The sequence below is a fragment of the Lutjanus erythropterus genome, chromosome 6 (genome assembly GCF_056507025.1).
Source record: "Lutjanus erythropterus isolate fLutEry1 chromosome 6, fLutEry1.hap2, whole genome shotgun sequence".
NCBI classification, from domain to species: domain Eukaryota; kingdom Metazoa; phylum Chordata; class Actinopteri; order Lutjaniformes; family Lutjanidae; genus Lutjanus; species Lutjanus erythropterus.
In genome coordinates this window covers 23,620,036-23,641,298 of record NC_139322.1, presented here as the reverse complement: position 1 = coordinate 23,641,298, position 21,263 = coordinate 23,620,036, and the positions used below count along the sequence as shown (strand labels likewise).

Genomic DNA, 21,263 nt, shown 5'->3' with positions numbered 1-21,263 from the left:
AAGAAAACACCTGTTAAAATTTAGCAGAATTTATCAATCTATGATGTTAAACACTGCCAATCAACTCCACTAATTCTTTTCTCATTAGAAAAAAATGTGGGTAAGAACACTGTTGGATGAAAAAAACAAATACCGTCAAATACCGTGAAACGGATAAGATTTTTTTTTAAAAAGTGATATGAAAATTTTGTCATGCCACCCTGCCCTAATATTAAGAGACAATTCCAAAATGTGACAACGCCTCCTGGTGATTAGTTTAACTACAATTGTTCAGCATTAGAACATGGTTCTTGTCTTTTAGCCAGAATGTCCTTAAATACTGAGCCGCAAAATTAAGTTTAGTTGCACCGTCCACTTATATAAGTATGTGAAAACATTCACTACACAGTTTAAACTACTGTCCTTCCTTGTTCTGGCTCTTCAACCATGCACAATATTGACTTTTACTACAAAGCATACAGATCAATACTGGGACGAGAACAACAGGTTATAGTTTAAACAGCAGCAACACGAGAGCAGTTTGGTAACACAAGTTTTGGCTTCCATGAGTTGCTCAGTGGAGGCTGAGCTGATCCTGAACTCATGCATGTAACACATCCGCCTCCCGGGCCAACTTCAGGAAACGTCACATGTGACATGTTTGTGAAGCCTGATACATCAGCGGCGTTTTGCTGTGAATAAAAGCACGGGGGTTGAGTTTCGGCACGTGGTTTGGAAACTACAAGCTGGGCTACTACTGTATATGTTTTGCTGTTCAGAGCTTTTATTTACGATGTCTTGATTGTCTCTGCTCAGCCCTTAAAGGCTAAAAACAAAAGCTCTTGGAAATGTGATTCAGGCATATTGAATGTTAAAGAAAACGCAGAGTCTGGCAGCTATGGCTCTTATTTACAGCATGAAGGTGCTCATGACATTTCATCCCAAACAAAGAAAACAGTACCGTCTTACTGCCACCTTAAAAGGAAAGGATTTCATTTTTTATGTGCGAGGAGGGAGCGTAATAAATTGTGACATAAAACAATGCTGTTTTTGAGCTTTCTGTCGCAGGATTGGTCCTTTCGGATCCTGAGAAGGCACAAGACAGAGTGTAACTTCCTTTGGATTAACCCTGAGTGTGTGAAATTACATCATGGGACCAGGGTCTTGTTATTGTATCTGACATCATTCGCTGAAAATGTGAAAAAAGACGCCAAGGCTCAGGGCTTTAAACTTAACAGCTAACAGGAAAAAACTGTCCACACTGACTGGACAAAATCATTAGGATGATCTGCTATGTCCATTTAAAGGAGTAATATGTGACACACTGGCATTCAAAAATGAGTACAAACAGTAAGTTGGAGCCATAGACAGTATATTAAATAGGTTGTATCCCTATTTAATGTACGATCTATGGTTGAAGTTCTCCCTGCCTGCTCCTCCTCCCGACACTTGAAGCTCAGGCCAGTTGCCTTCAGGCTGCACAGACTCTGAACCTTCACGAGTGCAAGATGAGCATAACATTATACTTGGACAATGACGACAAGTCCTACGATGTAAGTTGATCAGATGTTTCTAACTCTCACTGTAAAGTTAAGCCTGTTATCCCAAAAGCAAAAGCCCACTGCTCTGAAAATACACACTTGGAGTTGGAGCTCAGTGACAAAAATAAATATATTACATATTTATCCTTTAATATTCTGGTTGTGTGAGAGTTAAGGACTTTGAGCAGCTTAAAGATGATCTATATCTATCTATAGACTTTTTCTTTGAGACATTCCGCTAAAAAATAGCAAAAAATACAGGTAAAACTGGAAATCGTTCTGTATAAACTTACTTTATTTGGAGAACGCTGTCTTATTCCCCTCTATACTAAAACCAACAGAATGGACTTCAAGTCATGTACTGTAAGAGTAGGGGACAGTCATCTCCTTCCTTAAAAATTCTCTGGTTCTGCATGAATCAAAGTCATGTATGTCACTTTACCTATGGTGAATCTGTCTGTTGCCCCCATGGGTATCTGTTCTGTTTTTGTCAAAAAACAACCAAAATAAAGTTTTAAAAAAGAAGGTCAATGACTGTAAATAATCATCCAGAAATTTTCTCATTAACTGAACATCAATATAGAAGTTTTATTTATTCAATTTAATTGAACTTAAAATTTTGAGTATTTACTTTCAGAACTTATAAACATGAATTATTCTAACTTGAAGTCTTTTGACTTGAAATAAGGAGTTGAATGAATGAAGAGTTCAGTCAACTAAAGAAACACAATCAGCATAATAGCAGACCTCCCAGCATGCTTTATTTGAGAGTTAAAACTCTCCTGAGGCCCTTTTGTTTTTTATAGTTTGAGGAAAACACATACGATGTAAACTTGCTGTGTCTCTAAGATAAGTCGAGGAAACACTGTAAACATGTTTTCTCAAGTACGACTGAATTAACATCAAGTTTATTTGACAAGAAAAGTTTGTTTTGAATCATCACAAAATTATTAACTTAAAATTTCAAGGTCGTCCAGACACTAAATTTTGAAAGTAAAACAAATAGCTTATTTTCAGTGTAATGTGCATGACAGTGAAGACATGAGTTGTTCACAGCGGTGTACATTTCACAAGCAGGAAGGTGTTTCATGGTGAACATATATGTTAATTACAGTAATGTATTCTCACGCCGGCCCAACATATGTTGCAGATTGTTGAACAGTGTCATTGTATCTTGCATAGTGGGATAACAAGGCAGTTGGCTGACGTGACAGTGACCTTTGACAGAGAGCCATTCACCTTCCTGTCACCAGCTCTGGGATAGGATGCACTGCCCTCAATGGGATCCACAGTAAAACTGCCCTTAAAAGCCTCAGGGCTTGCATGCCACACAGATCAACATTTAACACTGCTAATGGATCCTAATATATATCTCTTGGCTGTCCGCCATGCCTGTTCAGCCTTAAATCCCTGTATTTACTTTTGTGGTGAGCCAAATTGTTAGTAAACCATGGGCTGTTATTAGAAGCCTGCACTTCCTCATCCCCGACTCACACAGCTATTATTAGCACGGCTATTATTTGCCTTATCACTGGATGTATTTTAAGAGCAATATTTCGCTTATCGCTAATCCTAATTGCTCCCACCCATGGCGGTGGAAGTTATCCGGGTTTGTATCATTGCCTCTGGTTGTAATACAATAAGTGGATGAGTCAGAAGCTCTCCCCCTCTCTGAGGGGTTGGGGTGGGAGTAAAGGAGAGGGGCGTCTATTATTTGAGCCATTGTATTGTTTGGCACTCGGAGTACCTGATGATGAGTTCTCACCATTAGGTCGCAGCTCACACATACAGACCCAGATCAGACACTCCACTTCTCATGACCTCGGTGGCTGTACATAATGTGGAAATGCTGGACACAACAAATTTACTCAATATAAGTAGGGCTCAGAATAAAACTTCAGTACTTGTTGAGTGTTAACCAACAGGTGTCTGAAGAATCAAGTTTCAAACAGTGAGGATTATTGAATGTGGGAATCAAATGCATGATGCCAGTTGGCTTGGCCAGTAAAAAGATATTATGGTATACCAGGGTATTAAGAAATACAGACAGTATGATCTTCAATTCTGTCAAAAATACAGATGTTCAGGGTGCCCCTATAGCTCAGTTGATAGGGCGTGTGTACTGAGGCTGTTAGTCCTAGCTGTCACTATGATTAAAAGCAAAAAAGCTTAAAAATCTAAATCAATCTAAAAAATATAGATGCTCCTACTTTCTGTTAAACAATACAGAGATGCTGTATTGAGGTGATGTACTGTAGTGTGCAGCACGCTCCATTAGAGGTCCGTCTACTTGTCACGGTAAATGCGCACTAAAAAGGTGAGCAGTGAGGTTGTCAGTGTGGCAGTAAATGTACAGTTCAGGTTTGAGTTTACCAGTCAAAACTAGCAGCACCCTGATGATCAGCTCTGCACAGGTTGAAGGAGCAAAATCTTCAGTGGAATACAGTCAAGTTGAGCCATTTTACACAACTTTTACACAAATATAATAACACCATAAAATGTCAGTACAGTATGAAAAAATAGCTGCCGCCTTAGCCTTAATGTTATTGTGTGCATGATGGCTGCCTCATATATCCTGCACCCATTTCATTTAATTTATTTTTAGACAGTAAAAGATAAAAAGTAACATAATAAAAATCTGTTACAATTAAACAGGCCTGACTCAGATAAAACTGGTTTACAGCAGATTCCTGTTCTGCAACACATAAAGGACAAAATCACATCACGAAACACAGACAGTCAACAAAAAAACAAACACAGAAAAACAAACAGCAACGCAGATATTCAGAGAGTGGGGGGCTCAAATGAAGTGGGCAAATATTACGGCTTAAATCAGTGGTTGCAAGTGTGTTCTTCCATCAGAAGAACACAAGAACAAAATTCTGAAGTCAATCTTAATGGGAACAAGTCCAAGACTGATACATTTATACGCAGTGGAAAATGTTAGAAAAACGCAGTGGAGATGGTGCAGATGGTGTGTTTTGTCCACCATTCATTAGACGCCTGGGCTCGCTAATCAATTTTATAATCACCAGCCCACTGAGACCAAATTTTGTTTTACTTTATATCTAGTTTATACAGCAAAGTTCTCTGGTGTGCCTTCCAGTATCACACATAGTACACAGGCAGGCATGTGAACTGTTATGTTTATGAGACAGCTGGTTGTCTGTACAATTGCATGGTTACAAAGGAATTATATCTCCAGCCTTAGTATAAAGACTAGATCAGGAAAACACTTTTTAAAATCTAATACAGCTAATTTTAAACTATATTTTCTTCAAGCGGTTATTTATTACTGCTGATGCTTAAGAGATCAAACACAGGGTTTTGTTTTTATTCCTCAGACTAAAGCATGAAGTTGTTTAGTTATTAGCGGTGAAATGCTTGTAAAAATTCTGAGTGATTATACTTGAAAGATATAGAATGACCAAAGTACATTTAGTTTTAGTACCAGTATCTCTCAGAGAGCAAAGGCTATGAGCCTATAGTACATGTGATCAGACACAGCTGTTGTCACACTTTCCAGGCAAACATCATAAATAATTGCATAAAGGTTGAAGTATCCTGGGTGGTTGCTTTCAGGTTTTTTCTTACATAACACCAATGTTCTGGCCTAAATGCATTATGCACGCCACGGTCATGCCTGTGACATTCATTGATTGGTATCTTTTTCACCAGTGTTAAGCAGAGAGATCAGTATGTTTCCACGAGTCCTACATTCGTTGACCCCATAACAATCTGCCAAAGGAACAGGTTTTTCCTCTCAGCACAGAATAACAAAAGCACAGACTAGACTCCATGTACCTTCGTGACTTCACTCTCTTCATGACCTGCCTGTCAATAGCTCTTCTGGAGAGAGGACTCTGCTCGGGATTTGGTTATCCAAATATATCCTGCTGCACACAAAAGAACAACTTCTGTTTAGTTCCACGTTAATCCATGTATGACATCTTGTACGCCGGCTGGTTATAAAGTCTTACAACTAAACAATGGCACAGTAAGTCACATAATCCCTCTTAAGACATATAGGCGCATGGATGCACAGCTGTTCATATGAAATACATACGTTTATGTAAACAAAACTTCTCAGCATGGCGCCGAATGGCAATCATGTCAAAATTAGTTGCTGTTTCATCTCCCCACAAGAGAAGAGTGACATAACAAAAACACGAGGGACAGGTGGTCTCTCACAGGGAAGCACTCTGAGGGCCAAATGAATCTGTTTCGGCCCATGTGATGTGTGTTTGTGTGAGCATCTTTCCGTGTGTGCGTGTGTGCACTGGCTTGAACATATCTGACTTCCAGCCATAGTCTGAGTGCTCGGCGCCACGAGGTGAAATCATAGCTCAGGTGACCAGACAAAAGTCGACCCATGCAAGGAAGCATTTTCTACTGAGGACTCATTTAAATTTGGAGTTTTGAAATGTCTGATTGTTAAGGTTATTGTGTGCTTCAAACAAGATCATCATCATGATGCTACAGGAACACAAGCTCTGGGCCTGCTGCAGGGTGGCTATAGGTCCATGTCTCAAAGTCACATTTACCAAAAGTATCAAATATTCTTAATTAAATACATTTAAATTTAAATTCCGTTTGGAAAGGTCTTAAATAGTTATTTCTTAATGGTCTAAAATTCACTCAAAGCACAAATACCTGTACATTTAGTCTCTGAGTTGAAATGAAATGCCTCTGTTACCCTGTTACAGTTTTTTAGGTTTTTGTGATTCATTTGCTGTTTCCAAACGTTGCTTCCTGGTGTCCACTGTAGCTTCTGTCTTCTGCTGTTGGGAGAAGTTACCCCTTAAGGCTTTCTGTCAGAAAGCCCTTCTTGGTTAGGTTTAGGGGAGGAAAATAATGATTTAGGTTCAAAAGACAACTAACAAAAAGTTGAGATTTTATGTAAAATGTAAATTAAAAACAGAATAGGTGGCACTGCATTAAAAACAGCATTACAAACTCACATAGTTGTATAAAGGATACTACATGGGCTCGGGAGCATTTAAGAAAATTGTCAGTAAACACAGTTTGTTGCTGCATCTACAAATGCAAGTTAAAACTCTACCATCAACATCATCCAGAAATGTTGCAGACTTGAGCTCATTTGAAATGGACTCAGACAAAGTGGAAAAGTGTGCTGTGGCCTGATGAGTCCACATTTCATAAGGTTTTCAGAAATCAGGGACGTTGTGATCTCCAGGCTAAAGGCCCCATTAATACTGAAAGGTTCATTGAGGATTTGGAGCAACAAATGCTGCCATCCAGACATCTTTTTCAGAGACATCCAGGCTTATTTCAGCAACACAATGTCAAGACACGTTCTGCACGTGGTACAACAGTGTGGCTTTGTAGTAAAAGAGTTCAGGTACTACACTGACCTGCCTGCAGTCCAGCACAATATGAAGCACAAAATATGACCAAGACCCCGGACTATTGAGCACCTGCAGTCATATATCAAGCAAGAATGGGAAAGAATTTCACTTTCAACACTTCAACAATTAGTGTCCTCAGTTCCCAAATGCTTAGTGAATGTTGTCAAAAGGGAGGGTGATGTATCCCAGTGGTAAACATGCTCCTGTCCAAATTTTCTGGGAGTGTGTTACAGGCATAAAATACTGTGTTCATCTGAATACAGGTCCGTTTTTATTTCCATTTTACACAACGTCCCAACTTTTTTGGCATTGGGGTTGTAGTTTCTCACATTAATAAAGATATTTGGACAAATGTTCCTGTATTTGGCATTTGGCCTTACTTATAATTTTGAACTGACAGTATCGTATGTACTTACTCAGAGGAGTATGACTATATTTTCACATTTGATGTTTAATTATTTTATAGAATTGACCTTTAATTTTATTAAATGGTGACAAAACTTTAACGTGCTCATACATGTAGACACGCTATGCTAGATCAGTGTGGTGCATTCATGTACTGGAGTGAAGATTCAACTTTAGGACGTGCAGTGTTACTAAGAAGAAATGTCAGAAAAGCTCAACATGACAACAAACATTGACGTAACCAACAGAATAATAAACAGAATACATTTCCTCCAATCAAAAGGCAGCTGGTAATCAGCAAACTGTCAAAACCTGGAAGTAAAACAGCTTCCACAACATCAGCTGTCAGGGCAGCCTGCAGCAGAGTTTTTAAACCAAATGCAGTTAAAGGGATGAAGCGTGCAAAATCCCAGTAAGCAGAAATGAAGACGGGAAAAGAATGAACTGACCCCTCTGAAGCAAAGTTGCAGCACCGCAGGGACTTCGACCCCACATAACACAAAAAGTTTCCAACAGCTTGACTCACTTTGCAGTCAGGATATGTCGTCCACTTTACAGTAATTCAGCAAAAAAGTAATTATGAGCATTGAAAGTGAAGACAGGTGAAGTTATTGCATGGATTGCATAATCTGTTGCTGGGGATATTTTTTTTTTTTGTGAAATCCTCCTTAGCAATGAGAGGAGAGCTAAATATTAGAGAAGAATAAATACTCATCATTTACAAAAGAGCTTAATTTATAAAAATAAAAATAAAGATGCATTGAGATCCAATCTCAGACCACATTTGGGGTCTGGGACAGCGATGTTTGTGAACACACCGACTCAACCAATAAACTAACAGCAACCTCCCCAGACTCCCTTCAAAAATCACACAAATATAAGAGTTGTAGAGAGAAACTTAATAAACATGGAAAAATGGCTACAGCACATTCTTAATCATTTGTGCTTTCTTCTAAATTTGACAATTTTGATTAAATGGAACGCATGAAGTTGTTTCTTTCCTTGTGAAAACCACTGTCCACTGTGGCATTGTTGGTGGCTACTCCTGTCTAAAGGGCATCTACTTGCCAACATTTAGCAGCTGTTTTGTAATAAATAATCTGGGGCTTCTTGTAAATCCTGCTGTTATACATTAAGTTATGTCTTTCATTGTGTAAAAAAAACACCCTTTTTCCCAGCATGTTGGCTACTACATTTGGGCAGCTGGTCAAAAACATTGCATTTTATCTTTGCAAATGCAAATGATAAAGCTATGAGTTTATTTGCATACAGAGCGGGGAAGCGAGATCCGATCACAAGTGGTCACTCGAGACAAATGTGGAGACGCATTCTAATGCCAGGTTTAACTTGTACTTAGAGCTGTTTATTTGTGATCAAATCAACAAGGATACATGATTATGCCCAGCATGAAGCGACTTCTACTGTAAAAACATTTTGGTAAAGATGGTGCATTATGTAAAAGCAATAATTAATACAGCACTTCCAAGTCTTACATCAAGGATACTTAACTTCTGGCCCACAGGTCAAGGCCAAATCTGGCCCCCAATTGGGTGCTGGGTGGCTCTGCGACAATTTTTATTTCACAATAAAATTAAATTGATTCACACTGTTTTTCCCAGGATGGGGAGTCCACCTCCCTGCTCCCACGTAACCTTCCGCAGTGGTGAGTGAGGTCATCAAACATGGAAAGGTTGAAAATAAAAGCAGGCAACTCAATAAAAAACGGACAGATGAATTTGCCTTCAATTTTGCCACCTCATACCAATCCTAAAACGCTGTTTAACTTGCAAGAACTGCTGTTTGCACTATCACAAGTCAAAACATGCTAGCTTTAGTACAGTGTTCCCGCTTCGTAGCACCACAAGAAAATGTATTCCTGATACTATCTGATAAATAATATCAATTTTACTTAATTAAATGTCCCTTGGTCCCCTGTCAATTGGCAAAAGTGGCCCCCAGGAAAGGCTGGTTGAGGATTCCCGTCTTATACTAATATTGATTTAATTAAGAAACCAATTTCGAAAAGAAAATTTTGTAGGAAATGCACATTTGAAGAACAGCTGCTACATTACAGACCCGCAAATAGTAAAAAAAATGTTCATGTTGATCTTGAAATGAAATAAAGCCAAACAAAAATGTGAGCCATCTTTATGGGTCTAATATGTTACTCTTGGGGCGGTAGTCAAGACCACAAAAGTCCAAGTTTGAGCAACTCTGAGTCTGAGTCCAAAAAAAAGGAAAAAGGAAAAGAAAAGAAATCCAGTGCCCGTTGAATCTGAGAAAAATATAATCATCGAAATGGAATACTCTTGCATGATGTTATAAGCTAACCATTCAAGTTTGATGTCTTTCCACTAGGTGTGTGTATTCAGGGTGGTAGCTATCACTGAGGACATAAATGTCAGGACTCGAGTACAGCCCTTGTCGCTCCCGTCTGAGTCAAAATCTTTCATTCTATCCAGACGCCACCTGTAAGAATGAACAAAGTCCCTCTGCACCCTGTTCCTGTTGGATAGTGTAGGCACTTCAAACAAACAGCAGCTGTGTAACTTGCTTCTCCCTGAGAGCGGTTATACCTTCATCTGTCTGTAGCTGTCTGAGGAGGCCCTTCAGAGCCGAGCACTGAAACATGGAGATCTATGGAAACAATCCCCATGAGTAGCGTGAGCTCAATCTCAGCCTGTTGTGAAATAAAAGGCCACTCCATCTGAGAGGGATTTTGTGAGAATGGAATTATGACTCAGAGAAAAAGACGGAGAGAAAAGTGGAGGGAGAAAAAAAAAAAAAGAGCAGAGACTGGCATCTCTTTTACAGCTGGGTGCGTCAGCCCAGCATTATTTCACACTCTCCATCCATGGTTGTCCCCCTTGTCACTACTGTAACTTCCATAAACCAGCCCCCCTCCTGAGGTCTCTCACAAAGACCCCTTTTGTCCTCGCCATCATCAGTCTCACATCTTCTCAGCTCTGATCCTGCATGGACGTCTCCGCAGGGAAAATACAAATAAGGGAAAAACAAGGCTGGGACACAGAGCGGGGCCGGAGGATGATGAGGTCCCAGAAGAAGAAACCAGCTTTCCCAGATCAGGGAGTCAGGCCATGTGACAGCAGGAGACACAGAGTTTGTGTGAGCTTGTGCACGTGTGATACGGAGGGTGGGACAGACTGAATGGAGTCCCTCTGTATTCACACAACTGAAGCCTGACTGACAGATACCTGTTGAGGCCGAGAGCTGACTGAATGACACACTGCTGCTCTTCACTGGAGCCTCAAAACAAAGAAAGCTCACTCAAATCCCTCCTCATTTCAAAAGATTTATGTGTACTTGAGTGTGATAGTTCGAAGTGAGTATTACAGCTCGACAGATATAAATGACAACTGATTTATCCGGCTGATATTATATAATGGTCTATGTATATGCCAATGTGAAAACTTTTTATTAATAGAACATAATGCAGATGGTTTTTAATTTTTAACTTCATTGGCATCATTTTATGTATATTTGTTCATTTTTCTTAATTCAAGTTTAATACATATATACACTGTAAAAACAAAAAAGTTTAGAAAACTAATAATTTCAAGTCAACTTACTTTAACAGATTTTTGAGTTTGGAGCCCAACTTAAACTCTTAAGTTTTGAAAAAGTTTTGGCAACCACTAATCTTTTGTTGAGACAACCCCTCAAAAATCTATCTATTAAAACTCAAAGATTGAACTTTATCTAAAGAATAAAAGTAAACTACCTCTCAGCAGTTTTTTTTTTTTCAAAAACTGGGGCTCAAACTCAAAAATCTATTGCAGTAAGTTTTTTATTATATTATGTTAAAAAAACTGGTGAAAAATAAATGACTTGTTTTAACTTTAAAAAGTTAAGTCTTTGGGCTTTCTTCAATTTTTAAGCTGACTAAATTTGAAAAGACACGTAATTTTGTAAAATTCAAAACAACTTGAAAAACTTTTCTGTTCAAATAAACTTGATATTAATTCGGCTGTACTTGAGAACATGTTCAAAAACACGCTAATACGCTCATCGAGTTTCTTTATAAACATAATTCAATTAGTTGACTGACCTCTTCACAACAATATGATAATGGCTGATTTCACAAAGTCTGCTGCAAAACTATTTCGATTCGATTCAATTCAGGGACCTGTGATCGATATCATATGTCCATTCAGCACATTCAGTCACAATTTTATGACTGAATTCTTCCAGACATTTGTGGCACAGACATGCAATGGGAATTTCAAAATAATAATAAAATATTTTTCCTGTATATTTTAGCCTGTATAAAGAATATCAGCCACAAAACTACAGTATGAGTCAGGCTCTATTGATGACAGCATTAAATGACCCCAAGCAAACCTCATGTCCTCCCCTCCATCTCTATTAAAAGCCTATGGGTCCAGGAGAGGGACAGAGAAAGAGAGCAACCCTCTAGTCAAACAGTGTGAGGCCCATGTCCCATCATTGATTGCTCAGAGAAGTGGAACGCACTGCACTGGGGGTCCAAGCCCTCAGGCAGGGCAGTAGTCCATCATCAGAGGACCGAAGCAACCAACCAGGGTTGGAGTACATAGAGGCAACAGACCAATGTGCCAGTAGTCACCCTGTCTAGTCTGGGGTATGGGCACTTAACACACAAGCTCACTAGACCAGTAGAGTTATGTCAATATTGCCTTATTCACAATGGCTCCACATTTATCAGGTTGCTTAATAGTGATAGTTGGGAAAGAAAACCAATGAAGTGTCTCTAGAGTTCAACCAATGTGTGTTTATGGAACTATTCTGTGTCACTGTCTTCAAACACGAACACTTCATATACAGAAATAAAAATAAGTATTTATGTTTGTAACATGATTCTTCCATTCTTGTGGGTGAAAAGCCCTCTGAAACAGCATGTAGGCCATAATGGGATGAAACTGTATAACTGAAATCATACACAGCTCTTTATGACAGGCTGACCTATGGCACCAATTCAAGGGTGGGACAAGGGTGGAATATATACATAAAATAAAATTAAATGTGCAGATAACCTCTAATCAGACCTTCTCATAATCATAAGCACCAGTATTACCTGGGAACCTTTAGAGGTCATCGGTGATCTGCCCGTAGTTTGTAAAGTAAAAGCCCCAACCATATTTCAGCAAACACAGAAGTCCTGTGATTATATTAGTCTTGTGCAAATTGGCATCTCTGTGAGTTGGGGTTATAATTTTTTTAACATCTGTCTTCTGTTGTCAGACAACTGAACAAGCATGAAATTTTATCACGGCTCATAATATGTTGAACAGCAGTTAACAGCTGTGCTGTGAGATCGGCTATGTGGACATTTGTATACTAACATTTAAAATGAGTGATGTTGACAGAAGGTCAGCTGCAAATGTGAATTTATGCTCGTAACACGTAAAGAAAGTGGACAAAACCACTCTAAACTACAATATTAAGTCAGTACCATTGCGCAAAACTAACTTGTCACATTTTGTTGTGAATTCTAATTTATTTGGTGGGCTAAGTGTGGATGTCTGGCTGAAAGAAATGGATGAGGTAGAGCAGAAAGATTTAAAAAAGAAATTAATGACAGAAGATGAAACTTAAGAGCTGGAAAAGTCAAGAAACGAAGCTGTGACCATTAAACAGACTATGTGGTCCATTCCCTGTTGTCAGACCTGTTCTTGTTATTATATCCTGGCAATCGTTTTTAAAATAATCACCAAAATGGAGCTAAACCAGACTCCGCTTTAGTTTTATGCCACTGTGAAAAACAGGAAAGGTTAGCCCTATGGGTTTAGTTGCCCTCCATGCAGAGCTTTACATCAGTGATCTACTGATTAGCCCGTCCTTGTGTCTGTTGTTTCACATGGTGCCTATTAATTCTGTTAGCTGTGCAAAAAAAATCACTTTAAGCCACGTCCTTTTCGGGATTATTGCTTTAAAAATCCACTGGTTCTGGATTTACGAGTTTTCTCTGTTTGATATCACTGAAAATTTAACAAACAAGACAAGAAATAGAGAACCTGTGATGTTCATTTTTTTTTAGTTGTAGCCGCAGTTTTGCAGCTCTGCCCTAAAAAAGGTAATTAATTACTTCTATTCTATTCATAAATAGCTTTTGAATCCTTTAAGGTACAATAAGTAGGATTTATCTGAGCTGTTCATAAATGCTCCAGAAAGACAGCTGATTGTTGAGTCTCACTCCCAGGACATGAAATAGCAACGTTTTGGGTTGGCAAAGCATCCCGAGTACAGCAGAACAGTAAAAAACAGGCAGAGGACAGGGTATCTGCAAAAACAGACACCATCTCACACTTACAATGGGTCATAAGTGATGATTGAAAGGGATTATGTTTATCTGACTCTGTACATTGTTTTTTGGGGAAAATGTTGCATATTATGCCTGTAAGTATAATCTGAGAGAGTGTACATCTTATTAACACAAACACATTGAACAAAATCAGCGAGGATCTGACTGCACATACAAAAAAAATTAACAAACGTAATGAAAAAATATTTCCAATGTGTTGGGAGCTGAAGACATCATAAAAGTCTAATTCTCTTCCAATACGAGGAAGTAATCATCCTGTTTTCCATCGAATTCATTGCACAATCTGAGTATTCCACCCCACCCTGTCTCATTTTACTACAATAGGCTCCTTGTTTTAGGGAATTGCGGCCTGAATGGCACCATGCTACATTATCATGATATTCCTCCACAATGCAGCTAAACGGGCTCATTCAACCCAGATGACCTTCCACAAACCCCAACAGAGTTGCCAATAGCTGCCCTACAGCACAAAACATAGGCTCATTAAAAATCTCATTTGAAACGCTGCCGAGATCTACAGCACCATCTACTTTTAGTACGGCACCTTTGACATGGAAAAGTGGTGGAGGAGTCGCTACAATGTTTGTCCTATATTGATGGGAAGAGAAAGTAGGGCGTTTCCACTGGTGAATACAGTAACAACATTGTGCTCAATTGACTGGTGATAATAGTGGGCCCTGACGAGTACAAGTCTGAGAAATGTGTCTTGTTTTCTCATGAATATAAATGTTCACTTTGACTCTCAGAGACGGTTTTGTATTGAGCAGCAACTACACTCCCAAAAGACAAGTGAAGAATTAGATTTTACAAAAGGAGAACTTTTAATTACCAGGCTGTCAGTTTCAAAGTGTGAATGTGAGTGTCACCACTAGTAAAGGATAGATGCACATTTTTCATGTAATAAAACAACACTCACATACTCAAATGTACAGTAAAAGTGTTACTGGCTGCTGTGAATATCCACTTCTAATGTGATGGGAATTTCACACTATAAAGACCATAACTTTGGAAGACTCCCACTTGATTTGTATGACTCAGACTGCTGAAGCCTCTTACCGTAACTTTGTCTGAACTTTACAGTCCACACTGCTGAGTTTGGTTCCCACCACTTACATTGAAATTGCTTCAGGATGTGATGAGTATGGACAGGAGGAACAATTACAGTGTCTTTTACTGTACATGTGTGCATGTGAGTATTTTACTTTAAACTAGACTTTAAAACATGTGAACGAATCTTTGAAAAAAGTGTTAAAAGTGTGACTAAAAGGTATGTTTGTCTTAATTATTTGTCTTCCCTTTCAGATTTTGCTAAATCCTTCTCTTTATATCTCTGGTAGTATGAGACTACTGTGGCCAGTGTTTCAAATCAATGAACAGGAATGCTGTGTGGCAGTATAGGAATGTCAATGTGATGAAGTATGTTTAGTGTACAAAACAGTCAACTTGACATATTATTTTATCTGTAAACTCAACTTTTCAACTGAATTTACAGATATTTACAATATCACTATTAGGCCTGCAACTCACAATTATTTTCATCATCAATTAATGTGCAGTTTATTTTCTTGGTACATAGATTAGACAGTTTATCTGTAAAATGCAAAAACTTGGGGGAAAAAATGCTCATCATTTGTTTTGTTCCACCAACAGTTCTATAGTAGTATATATAAGTAAATGTACATAGTTTCCACAGGGGTGGGTAATCATGCATTCATCATGCATATGAGGAAAAAAAAAACCGTGTGTGTGTGTGTGTGTGTGTGTGTGTGTGTGTGTGTGTGTGTTGGGGGGGGGGGGGGGGGGGGGTCCGATACTGTCCTCACATACTCGTACTGATAAAACTACTCCGATACCCCACACCTGATACCACGTTACGAAAAGTAGCCGCTCGATACAAGTAAACATCTAAAGATCCGCCATGATCCAAAGTTCAAGGAGTTTGCTGATTCTTACCCTCTTTTTTTGGACACGCCGTCATCATGAGCGAGAGACTCGCTGTCCTCAACATCATCCACTAATGACCGCAGCAACTTTGGAAATTGTCCATAAAATCCCATGTAAGTCAATGTAAAACTGAAATAAATGCACAGAGTGCAGCTGTTCAATCAGTCCTGGCGAGTGTAAACTACTTGATGCCTCAGCAAATTAATCCAAAGACGAAGAAAAAACACCGCTGCCACCAGTCTGTAACCTTCTTTTCTTCGTAATAAGCTGCTACAACTTCTCTTTGTGAACTTAATCTTCACCAAAACGGCCTGACAGCTCAGGACACACAATTTCACTCTTTGGGGTTCACAGCGGGGTCAATAAAACTGTTGCACACATGGCCCCACACTCATACCTGTCCCCCCTAAACAATGACAGGTAGGAACCAATTAGCTCTCAGACAAGAGGGACAAGAAGAAGAAACTTAAATATTACACATGTAAATGTTAAATTAAAATACTCGTTAAAATGCTGTAAATGATAATGAAATAATTATCATATATAACACTATTTATAATAGTAAACTTAATTCTGAAATCGTTATACTGAAATATATCACATACATGGTAAAACGCACAGCTTAATAAGGAGCACAAAATCAGTGAAGTAATTTACTACAAATAACCTAAAAATGTAATGTGTACAGTAACCATGGTTACACTTGTAGCAGGAAACAGCAACAATGATTTGTTAGATTTAGAAAGTGAACATCTAATGAAAATAAAACATGTTTTAAAAGTTATTGTGAGAAATTTAATGGCATTATTAAGTACTCGTATCAGTACTCTGTATCGGCAAGTACCCAAATGTAAGTACGTGCATTTGTACTTGGTCTGAAAAAAAGTGATAGCGGTGCATCCCTGAGACATATATGTATAGATAGATAGATAGATAGATAGATGTATACACACACACACACACACACACACACACACACACACACACACACACACACACACACACACACACACACATTTCTTTTTAAACCATACTTTTACTATTTACTCAGGTATATATTTGAGCCAGTCATCTGCTTTTAACTTCTACTTACAACTAGTCTACTGAATGCGGGGACTGAATGTAGGGGGAGAGACACCTTTACAAATTCTTCCAGCTGCTGCATGGAAGGAAAATAAGCACCACCTGTCTTTTGATCATGATGTGACGATGACAGACCAAAACCCTGAACAAAAGGCACCTTGCAGTGACAATCCCAAGCCGCATCTGGACACACATTTTATACCAAAATCTAAAAAGACAACATATGCATGATGAAGTGATTGCTGTGCCTCCTGAAAAACACATAGATCTTTGCTTTTAAAAACCCTCCTTCATAAGCTCATTACAGTAAGTTGCACATATTGTAGGTGAAAATGACACAATTAGCGATGTTATTTTTTCAGGTGCGACATTAAACACACAGTATGTAAATTCTGCTGCGTTATCACATTAAAACAATAACAAAAGATGTAATCTGATGATGTTGTGAAGAGGGATTTTTTTTTTTTTCACTTTTAAACAACCACTATAACTGATGAAAATCTATCTAACATGACCCAGGCGCAAATCAGATGAGGTCATATTAAAATTATATTCATGTTACATTTAGTCACGTGTGCCAACTTCCTTTCTTATGTATCCTGTGTTTTCCCAGAAGTTATACAAACTAGCTGGCAATGTCCTACAGGAAACCACCATTATCTTGAATAAATTATGAATTCTCTGCATTTGAATATTGTCTGGGATAAGGTAAGCACACAACTCGACAAAATATATGACATGTCTTTTTTTGTAGACATTTTAATGGAGAAATATTTTCATTTCAATCTTTGATATGATTGACAATACTGTAATTTGTCTTATAGCTAGTGGTCTTTTGGACTTTTAAATTGGTGTGCTTTAGAAAACTGTTATCCTAATATGACATAATACCAACTTCAACGTTACTGTCATACTTGCTCTATACCTTAGAAAATATCAGAAAGAGTAACTTTTACTTTGAGTAATATATTAACCAGGTACTGTTTTCCTTTTACTTGAGAAGGTTTCTCAAATAGTAATTTTCATTTTCCAGAGCTGGTTCATTGTTATGTATTATTCTTGCTCTCACTTACCTGTTCGAAAATGAACCTGTACTCCTGGTTGAGCTGCCAGGCCGTCACTACATGTATGGTAGACAGCACCGCTCCACTCACCACAGCAGCTCTCATTCTGACCGGCAACAACGTGTAGATAATGTAGATGAAGAAGACCGTCCACCAGATGCCGTCCGAGGCACTGGAAGGGTACATCATGAGCACCCCGAAAACCTGCACTACAACCAGCACCCCGATCACCAGGTAGCTCACAATCCACATATAGTCTTGGTGGAAGCCATTACGGTTGCACACCACCATCATGGCCAGGAAGAGAGCCATCGCCACAGAGAGTACGGAGACATAGGCCACGTTGGGGGTTGTGTGGATGCAGTGAAAGGCCAGCATGACTCCACACACCAACACAAGCACCCCCATCAGCATCGTCAGAGAGCTCTGGTTGAGCCTGAAGAAGTAGCGCTGGTACAGACGCTCCAGCTTGGCGGACTGGAACTTCTTGGATTGGAAAACCCACACGACCCGCCTCCAGCAGTCTGCTGCTGTCATCGTCTTACAGCTGCCCTCTGCTACCTCTTCATCCTTCCGGCCCTTCAGCTCGCCATCTTCAAAGCCAAGATCCACAGCTTTCAAACCCAAGTCCCCGCCACCACCCATCCTCTTTCCGTAGTGGTCCTCCTGCCAGCCACAGCGCAGGCCAAAGTTGCCCCCACTGGCGCCCGCTCCTCCATGGTAATGCTGGGGGGCCGCATTAGAGAGCTCCAGGTCTTCAGGGTCCCTCAGGCAGCTCATGTAGTGTGGGTTGCAGAGTGACGAGCTGTCCTTCCTCTTTTTCCCATTGCGCTCTCCCCATGCTGTCTTTCGCTCATCCACTCTGCCTACAAAGAGGTCTCTGGCCCACGACATCCTACACAAAACACAAGGACATAAACAAAGTTCTTACACCTTTTATTTACGTCAAATTCAGTCACTCTTCAAGAATTTTAAAGGTGTATTTTCAAGCTTTTCCAGCACCTTGCAGTTGTGTTAAATTATATATTTATGAACGTGTGCTCAAAATTATTATTTCACTCCTTTATCCCATACATCAGATGTTATGTAATGCTCAACGAGGTGTCCATTATCAAGAATTAATCGACGACATGGAGACCAGAACTGTCCGACACACAGCTGAGTCCATTAACTCCTGACTATGGAGACCTCACAGAGAGACCTTATACCATGGTCACTGGCCAAAGAAAAAAAGACCATTAATTTATATTTTCATCCATTTTGCAATCAAAATAAGTTTTTTTTTTAACACACCATAACTTTGTTTCCCTGGTAATGCCTGAGGGTTTCACTAATGCCTGGAACAATCATTACCATCCCCTAAGGTTCTTATGCAATGTAAAAGTTGTTCACTACTCAAGTAAATAGGACAAAGCTTAGATACAACTTGGCAGTGGAAGATATTTCTAGTCTGCTCTGCTCATAGAAGCCTTTGGCTCAGATAAGAGCCAGAAAGCTAACATCATGCTAGCAAGATTCAGAGTCTGACAGTTCTGACCTCCATGTTATCCATTAATTGCTGATAACAGACACCTTGCAGCCAATCAGAATAGAGTATTCACTCAGACCATGGTATAATGAGCAATAAACAACCAAAATCATGATTTCACATTCTACAGAAGGGCGACAAATTTAAGGAAAACCACTGTAGCGATTTATTATGAAAGTAAGACAATGCCAATTTCAAGGACTTTATACAAAACACAAGCACTTTTTAATCCTTGCAAACTGTACCAAGTGTTTTCAAGGATTTCCGGCACCTGTACGAACCCTGAACAGAACATGCAAATGGAAAAACTTGTAAAAGAATGTAGGAGTTAGTGCATTTAATCTCAGCATGCAAAATGTCAGTTTAAGAGATACTGGCAGAGGGAAGTGAGGATCCTCTAACCTGTGTGGGCTTTATTGTGTGTAGCAACACTGCACTCTTTGGCCAGGCCACTAGTTTGTCCCAGCAAGCACACACCATGAGCTCAGACTAGCTGGAGGCATCAGAGGTGTGTGTGTGTGTTTGAGGCGTCCTCCTTTGTAGAAACAGTCAGTGTGTCAGCCCTATACACCGCCTTGTGCCTCTATAAACCACCTGTTGTCCTGTGAAAACACACAAACAATACACATGATGTTGTAGAGCTAACATTGCCTGAGGAAATCAAGATCATTAATGATACATAAACATTCATCGCATCTGTTGATGGGTTAATGTGTTAATTTGTGGGTTTGCATGTTGATATCTTTATGTGTGATTCTCTGGAAGAAAGCTGGACAATCAATAGCAGAGACAGGAAATAATATCTAGTAAATGGCTTGTCTCTTCCACTCTCCCTCATCACCTTCCCCCACCAGCCTGGGACAGCATTTCCATGGAAATGAGTTGCTGTTTTGTTTGCAAAACACTGGATTGTGACAGCAAAATCTCCTCCAATTATTGCCTCATGCAGCAGCAGGTGCCACTGGTCAATTTTGTCATCAAACCCGAAAGTTAAACACAGTCGGATTTCAACAAACTCTCTCACTCATTGCTGGAATTTTGAACATTTATCGTAGGGGCTTTCAGAGGAGTGGATACTAACAACTGTTCTTGGTGAAAAGCACTCTGCTACACTCTATCACTGCAATCTGCCCCTAACATCTTGAGTGGGCAGGGATGGGTGTGCTCTATTTGACAACAAAGGCCTACTGAGTGGGCACCATCAGAGATCAAGAGCTCTCCAGTCCAGATTAAATTGTCCATGCTTCCCCCATTAGCTTTGATGACTCACTATGGCTGGCTTCTGGCAGCACATGTCAAGGACACTGCTAACCTCTAAACTTAATAAGCAAATCTCTGCCAGGCGGACTGAGAGCTGAAACAAACTGTGGGAAGAGCAGCACATGAACTGCACACATGGCCTTGTTTACAATCAACACCAAGTTTGTAGTCGAGTTGCTCAACCACCACACACGCACACACACACACACGCACACACACAGACCTAATCGAAAGAGAGTGGTTTCAGACACACATAGTGGTTCATGAGTCTAAGATAGGGGGAGTTGGGGCAGTTCTAACATGGAGCAATTGTGCCTCCAATCAGAAACAATCTAGAGTGATGACACTCACTCTGCACATGCTCAGCAGGATTCTCTCTCTGCCTGTGGATCAGGAGCAGGATTATTCCACCTCAGCAGAAGTTCTAAACAAAAACCTGATTTTGAAATATGAAAGTTGCTTTTTGTGTGCAGTATTTTTCTTCTGCTGTCTAAAGTTTAGATGACTGAGAGTTTAAGCTTACATCAATTTTTATCTCTGTTATTGCTTAAAAATCAACATGAACAAACTGCGCCAATATAGGTGGTGCTGGCTAGCATATGAGATTTAAACGTTCCTGCAAGATTGTGGGGAATTGTAACACTAGCCCTTTTTACACAAAGATTTTGCAATACCTCTGCAACAAGGGCTCGGCTTTAAGCTGGCTTTGTGTATTTACACTGAACCAAGCAGTGATCTGTCTGTCTGTGTGTCTGCTTAATGAATGCA

General features: G+C 39.5%; 1 protein-coding gene across 1 annotated transcript in view; it reads right to left on the bottom strand.

Annotated features, from left to right (window-relative positions):
* Window positions 1-21,263, bottom strand: part of LOC146325324 (adenylate cyclase type 6-like) — a 55,884-nt gene that overhangs the window by 31,694 nt on the left and 2,927 nt on the right. Inside the window, exons 2-3 of the mRNA XM_084721262.1 lie at window positions 19,638-19,837; window positions 17,717-18,602 (exon numbers count right to left, since the gene is read on the bottom strand). Of these exons, the coding sequence (XP_084577388.1) occupies window positions 17,717-18,601 (885 nt within the window). The 5' untranslated portion in view covers window position 18,602; window positions 19,638-19,837. The remainder of the gene's footprint in view (window positions 1-17,716; window positions 18,603-19,637; window positions 19,838-21,263) is intronic.